Source organism: Mytilus trossulus, chromosome 14, assembly GCF_036588685.1.
Source record: "Mytilus trossulus isolate FHL-02 chromosome 14, PNRI_Mtr1.1.1.hap1, whole genome shotgun sequence".
NCBI lineage: Eukaryota > Metazoa > Mollusca > Bivalvia > Mytilida > Mytilidae > Mytilus > Mytilus trossulus.
This window is the reverse complement of record NC_086386.1, coordinates 57072697-57080729: the sequence shown is the minus strand read 5'-3', so window position 1 is coordinate 57080729 and position 8033 is coordinate 57072697. Positions and strand designations below refer to the sequence as shown.

Sequence of the window (8033 nt, the reverse complement as noted above, 5' to 3'; positions counted from 1 at the left end):
GGAGTTATATATACGTTTGACTTTTCAGATAACATACAAATTTAGAACCCCTAAACGAAATACGTATCGGTCATTTCATTTGAGTTGTAAAAAGTGTGTATTTCCGTTACGTGTTAAATCTACTTTTGTTTCTTTTATAGACCATGGCCAATAACTATATAAAAATGATTTTTCCCTTACCAAAAGGTCATAAAGGGAATGTTATCTTTTAAAAGGACAAACAAATACAAATTAATGAACGTTACAGGTATAACTAATAACAAACTGGAAATGTTAGAGAGGAGCCAGCTGGTTGAAAGAAAGTCCACAGTAATATGTGTAAAAAGTGTTTGCAAATTGCGTCATTTTAGTTTGCTTGTTATCTATGTTAAAATTTACTTTCACTTGTGAATACATTGCCTTCCTGTATTTTGCTTTGCTACATATTCGGTATCAAGAGTTTTTCGTCTTGTTTCTGGCGGAGTTATTTATTTTAGTTCTTGTTTTGTTTTAGATTTAAACTTCAGATAAAAAAGGGGAACGGTGAAGTATTATCCCCTCCTCGTTTCTCTCATGTCTCAATATTCTCCTTTCTCCCGTCCCAGTTATTTTCTCTTCCACTAGAACAAAAAATCCTTTTTTTACTTTGAATGTAATAAACATGATAAATACAGTTTTGTTTATTTTTGATAAAAATTTTTATATAAATGGTATTTTCCTCTTCAACATAATTCATTGTTTAAGTTTAGACTAAACAAAATATACAGTTCTAGAAAACCAAAAAATCGAATGAATCGAAATACATATCTATGAAATATGTTTTACAGTCTTTTACGAGTTGTTCAACAAAATGCACACATATCACATCGAGCTCATAAGTGTAAGTTTCTTTACAGAAGTGTTATCTTTGATCCGGATCTAGTTCAACTGACTGCATAAATGCTTGTTGGGCGGATTCACCATGTTCACTGTCTCCAAGTAATTGTAAAGCTATTCCAAGAATTTTGTAGGATTCAGATTGAAACATTATGTCACTTTCCATACAATAGCTTTCATCTATAATAATTTGTAAAGTTTGTAGGCAATCCTGACATTGTCTGACATTATTGAGATGATAATGACATAATATTTTTAGAAAATAAGCATAAACTATAGAGGAAATACGATATTCTTTATGTTCCACTTCCATTTGTAGTTCAATTGGTATTAGCCCAGAGTTTCTTGCAAATGTCAGATTATCGATAAGCATTATTTTCCATAATTGTACGATACTTGTTTTCTTGGATAATTGCAAGTCGGAAAATCGATAATGACTACCCGACATATCCATAAAGCGGCATATTTTTTCGGGGGTACATTTCGATATCGAATATGCGATGATGTGTAATGCATTACTATATTGTTTTACCTTATAGAAAAACGAAGCTAACATCAGCCATCCAGATACACTGTCATGATAAATATTGTGCAGGAGAGTACAAAGACAGGATTTGTATTGTTTGTATTGATGTTTATTACTATTTCTAGAACTATTCAGTTGAACGTACTGCGCATATTGTCCACACAACACTGACAAGACGTATGTATTTAAGTACTTGAGTGCAGATTGGTGACAGGAAACTGTCTGATCTATTCCTCTTTGGTATAAATAAGTGTAATCCTCAAAAGCATAAAACACGTTGAAAGCCAAATATAATAATTTTGAATTAACAATTTTTGCAAACTCGATAGTATGCAATGTATGTGGTTCGATAGGATTCATCCACATTGATACCTGAAAATCAGATAATTGATCTGAAAAAAACAAGCATCGCCATCCGTAACTATGCAGTTTATAAAGTTTATCTAACAGTATTTTACGAGCATGTCCCTCTATTTTGTTCTCAAACATGTTATTTTCTGGAATGAAGTAATGTAAACAGATTGAATAGTCAACAGAATAAATCAGTCTTCTCAAACATCGCATAAAACAAGGTATCAGATTTTCAGGTTTCCATATTGATTGTGGTAATTCTTCTGATATCCAGAAAATAATTGTTTTCAAGAAATATGAACAGAGTAAATCTTCACATTCGGATTCCGTTGCTATTACATCTTTCAAAAGAATTTTCAGGAGGGCATAACATATTAATTTAGTGTGTGTAAAAGTATTTATTAGAAGTTTTTCACCAACAGAAAAAGAAATTCGCCATTCTATATCCTCTTTTGGTGATCCCTTTACTCCTACTGGTACAAAGAGTACTCCGTGTTTTATAATACTTTGTTTGACCTTATAACTTGGCCATGAGTTATTTGATCTTGTTATCCACTGTGATGCTTGTGGTATCCATGTTGTGCGATGAATGCACATTGCATAGTCACTTGTTCCTTTTTTGTCAGATAAACATGGTCCATGAAGTACACATTCATTATTTGCCTTCCGCAAGAGTTCGTGTTTGTATAATGTGCTCGAAAAATAATGTTTTCCATTCAGTTCCTCACAAAATTGACATAGAAATTCAGGACCCATTTGTTTTACAAGCAACTGAGTGAAACCAGCTTTTACGTCATCTGTTTCCATTAATAAATACATAACAATTGATTTGTTATCCGTTGTAATGTTTTCGTAAACTTTAAATATTTTATTTACACACATAATATCTAAATCACTTCCTCTCATCTCAAGGCCTTCACCAAAACTTCCGCTTGTGATAAAGGTCAAATCGTTGTTGCTCGTCATAGTATCCCTAACTGCATTGATCAGTCTCATTGTTTTAACATGATTCTCTGTTCCAACTATGTTCTGACACATATAACGATACAGTGATAATGATACGGTTGTCGTGTCTGTGTCTGAAATAAACATGAAATCAATTAAGCTATATTGATCACAGGGAAAGATATAAATGTTCATCTGATTGATGCTTACATAGAATAACTATAGAACTTTAGCTTTAATGAGATGTTGCGATGTCAATTTATCTTGAAAATGGATTACTTTTTGCTATGACTATGTTGATTGAAATACAAAATTGAATTTACCCATTTCAGAAGGAAGGAAGAATATACCAATGTGATAGTCAAGCTCACAAGTCGAAGATAAACTGAAAATACTAAAAAAAAATCTTATGAAAAGCGATCAAGGACCAACAGCATCCTATAAAAGTAAGACATAGACGCTAAATTTTTAGCAACACGAATCATGCGTCAAAAACCTTCATTTTATGAAGATATCAGGTGCTCTGGTAGGGTGGTTAAATCTTGCTGGCAACCGTTAATTTCTCCAAATCTATTTCATTTCATAATGTAGCATAAGGGTAATGTTAACAAATGATTTCTTAAGAAGCTTTATATAAATAAAACAAACAAAAAACAGATCTAACATTGTTAGGTTAATGTTTAGACGAGTTGTATTTACATTATGTACACAGCCATGTATCATCATCATTGCTGGTGATCCGATGGATACATCTGTTGTAGAGTTTTCACTGACTCAGACGTACTTATATATATAATATATATATAACTCGTCTAAACATCAACCCAACAATGTTAGATCTGTAAATTTGCTTTCGCAAATTTTTGGTTCTTCCCTCGCCGGGATTCGAACCCATGCTACTGTGATATCGTGACACCAAATCGCCTGCACTGCAGCCGTCCCGCTAGACCACACGACCACCCGGGCTCTCATATACATATATATATATATATATATATATATACGAGTCTAAATTGAAAACTACGTTCAAACCTATGACTGCGTTGGATAAAAACCGCAATTTTTATACGTGTGCATGTCAAACAAATTTCGTTGTAGAAGGGTCTAAAAACAGCACAAACAACATTTTCCAAAAGACCAAAAGAGTGAAAAAGTATATTTAAACAAAACGCATTTGACTAACAGGTCGAACAACTGATGTGCTTTAACCCTGCTGACTGCCATTGGCGATTGCCAAATAAAATTGATCACAAGATGTAACACAATGGATCTTAATATAAATTTAATACGTCACAGAAAAAAAATTGTTAACTTGTGGACAGGATGTTGTGCCACAAACATTCGGTGTCAATATTTCTTTAGTACACCATATCCGGATTTCGACAATAAATGTCTCTTCAGTGATGTTAGGGATCGAAACGGTATTTGGAAGGCCATATAAAAAGTACCCTCATTTTTAGAGAAAGTACCCTCATTTTTAGATTAACTCTTGAATTTTAAGAGTCAATATATAGGATGAACGGATCATATAAACCGGAGGGAAAATATGATACATGCCCAAACAAAAAATATAAACGAGTCTAAATTGAAAACTACGTTCAAACCTATGACTGCGTTGGATAAAAACCGCAATTTTTATACGTGTGCATGTCAAACAAATTTCGTTGTAGAAGGATCTAAAAACAGCACAAACATCATTTTCCAAAAGACCAAAAGAGTGAAAAAGTATATTTAAACAAAACGCATTTGACTAACAGGTCGAACAACTGATGTTCTTTAACCCTGCTGACTGCCATTGGCGATTGCCAAATAAAATTGATCACAAGATGTAACACAATGGATCTTAATATAAATTTAATACGTCACAGAAAAAAAATTGTTAACTTGTGGACAGGATGTTGTGCCACAAACATTCGGTGTCAATATTTCTTTAGTACACCATATCCGGATTTCGACAATAAATGTCTCTTCAGTGATGTTAGGGATCGAAACGGTATTTGGAAGGCCATATAAAAAGTACCCTCATTTTTAGAGAAAGTACCCTCATTTTTAGATTAACTCTCGAATTTTAAGAGTCAATATATATATTTAAATAAATATACCAGAATCATTTGTTAGTGTTCTATAAATACACACACAGTACTTGGAATGCATGGTTTATGCATAAAGTATATGACAAAAAATTAAATGCAAACATCGCAATTGAAGAAATCCTAGGATCGATTCCCAATGACTATTTGTGATACTAGTTCCATGGTAAAATTCGATACAAACCGACTGGCTAATAGAAAAGTCTTTTTATAAATTGCATTTGTTTTCGTGGGAAAAAGTCGAACCTTTTTTTTCTATTTCAGAAAGCAAATAAATTTGAAAGCACGATAAAACGGCTATTCGTCCAAGTAGAAGTATTTGCGACTGATCATTTTATATTTTGCAAGTTAGTGTGTTTATGTTTTATGATTTTTTGCGAAGTGCAGAGTACCAACTATGAGGAGGTCTTGTATCATATGATACAAGTCTACTAAACTATTGATGATAAAAATCAGCATTCTACCCTCAAAAGAAGTTATGAAACTTTTTGTTGTTAATATAAACAGAAGATATGGTATGGTTGATTGCCATTGAGACAACTCTTTACAAGGTATCAAATGACACTGCAATTAACAACCCAAGGTCAGCGTTAGGCTTTCAACAATGAGCACAGCCAATGTTAGATATGAAAAGCCCCGAAATGACAATGTAAAACAATTCAAACGAGAAAACTAACGGCCTTATGTCTGTACAAAAAAATGAACCAAAACAAATATAATTTTAAACATAAACAAATGACAACCACTGAATTACAGGCTCATGACTTTGGACAGGCACATACATAAAGAATGTGGCGGGGTTTTCATTTGAACATTTTAACTGAGTCCCGGTTAAATAAAACATTCAATCTTGTACATAAACCCACAATAGTGCTACATGTATGGTTAATTAATGCGAGATTATTAAAGTACATTTTCAAAGACGTATTACATGTGGGATTTACATATAATTTGTCCTGTGATATTTGATCACGTCCATATATTGTCCATAAAGGACAATTAAAATGGGATTTTTAATGAAGACGTATTTCCATTCATTGATGTTTTAAATAGAAAAAAATAGTCATATTGAATTATTTCAATTCAAAAATGATTTGCAAAATCACATAGTGTTTTTTTCAATATTAATGTTACCGATTGCAGTTACATTTGGTCATGATTGTAATAGCAAAGTATCCGTGTTGCAAAATTTTCAACGGCACTTTTCAGTTCTTAAGGATTTAAATAATTCAGAGCACTTTGTTCAGACAAGTTTGTAGTTTGTAATGTAGGGATGGAATATGTTTAGGAAAAAAATCCCCATTCTACCCCTTGATAAAGATTTGAACTTACGTTTTTTGGCTAGTTTTAATTTTTACGTTTGAACAGAAAACTGAGTAACAGTTAAATCAAACAATCAAATTTATACCAAATCACAAGGAAGCTATTAAACCAAGAGTTCCAAATCCGAATTAGACCATTTACCGGATTTGTTATCACATAAGCACCACGACGGGTGCCGCATGTGGAGCAGGATCTTCTTACCCTTCCGGAGCACCTGAGATCACCCCTAGTTTTATGGTGGGGTTCGTGTTGTTTATTCTTTAGTTTTCTATGTTGTGTCGTGTGTGCTGTTGTTTGTTTGTCTTTTTCATTTTTAGCCATGGCGTTGTCAGTTTGTTTTAGATTGATGAGTTTGACTGTCCCTTTGGTATCTTTCGTCCCTCTTTTAGTATAATATATAACCTCTTTTAACTACTAAACAAATGGTGAAAAGTGAGAGACATGAATAAGATTTGTTTCTGTAAAACCCGTTTAATTGCCTCATTGAAAAATTTCAAAAAATATGAGATCTTTCGGGTCATTTAAACAGTGTAGTTAAAATGGCTTGTTTGTAAATACATTGGTAACATATCAAAAGATATGGTATGAATGCTAATGAGACAACTCTCCATCCAAATCCTAATTTGTTAAAGTACACCATTATAGGTCAAAGTACGGTCCTAAACACGGACCTCATCTCACAATGCAATAAAGGGCCCAAAAAATGACTACTGTGAAACCATGCAAACGGAAAAACCATTTACAAAATCTATATATAAAACGAGAACTAGAAACATTTCTGAATAACATCAACAAACAACAACCTCTGAACCCAACGTTTCTGACTTATAGGTCTGTTTTTCAGACTTTTTCTTAAAGTATGTTGATGTTGATCATTTTGTTTTCTACATGTTTTTCTAACCGTTCTTCTATTCATTGCATTCTATTGTGAATATTTTTTTCCATCAGAAGACGGCAGTATGCAAGTTTTTATTAACATTCTTTTCATGTTTTCCATTAAACTGCAATAATATTTAAAAGTGAAATTAAAAAAAATGTTGAACTCCAAGGAACATTCACAAAACGGAAAGTCTCTAATCAAATGGCAAAATCAAAAAGCTCATACACATCAAACGAATTGATAACAACTGTTAAATTTCTGACTTGGTATATGTATTTCTTTATGTAGAAAAAAGGAGGATTAAAACTAGTTGTTAAGCTAGCTAAACCTCTCACTTGTATGACAGTCGCATCCAGTTTCATTGCATTGACAACGATGTGTGCACAAAACAAACAGATATAATAGGTAAAATTGTAAAACATAAGGGTACAGCAGTCAACATTGTGTTATTATATGAATCACTATTACAACCAGCATATATGTAAAGAAAGATGCACAAAAAAAGGATAGAGACAAAGTATATTGACAAGAATGAAGGACAAGAATACAAAATTTACAATAGCACAATAACAAAATGACAGGATATAAAAGTAAAAAGCCACGTTATATATTTCAAAGACAGGGTATATAGACACAGCACATAAGCAAAAATAAATAAATAAACACTGTCAACTCTGAAATAAATGTCATTGAAGTATATTTTTTTAAAGACTAAACATTCTTCTTCAAATTTAAAATATAAGCTGATGCAAATTTAATCTAAATGTAATTAGATACTATTGAACATCAGCAAACAGATAGTCAAATATGCTTGTAAATGGGTTTGCACTAGTCATTTTGAGGCCCTTTTTGTGACTTTGATAGCGAGCTGTCTCTTTGGCACCCGTACCACATTTTTAATGATCTTTTGGGATTTTAAGTAAATTTTTCCTGTGTTTATCAATCATGTCCATATATTGTTCAAAAAGGACAGTGCAAATTTATTTTTCAATTATAGATGTATTTCTATGTATTAATGTTATTAATATATGAAATAAGGAAATACAGCATGGTTTTTTTTGTA

The 8033-nt window shown here is 32.3% G+C and overlaps 1 protein-coding gene across 1 annotated transcript; it reads right to left on the bottom strand.

The window, feature by feature from the left end:
* Positions 1 to 880: 880 nt before the first annotated feature.
* LOC134696841 (uncharacterized) lies at positions 881 to 2698 on the bottom strand. Its single transcript, XM_063558793.1, has one exon. It carries the CDS (start codon positions 2696 to 2698, stop codon positions 881 to 883), a length of 1818 nt encoding a protein of 605 aa, XP_063414863.1.
* Positions 2699 to 8033: the final 5335 nt, after the last annotated feature.

What these genes read in the sequence shown, in the direction of transcription:
- LOC134696841 (XM_063558793.1), bottom strand. Translation starts at nt 2,698, where the DNA reads ATGACGAGCAACAACGATTTGACCTTTATCACAAGCGGAAGTTTTGGT.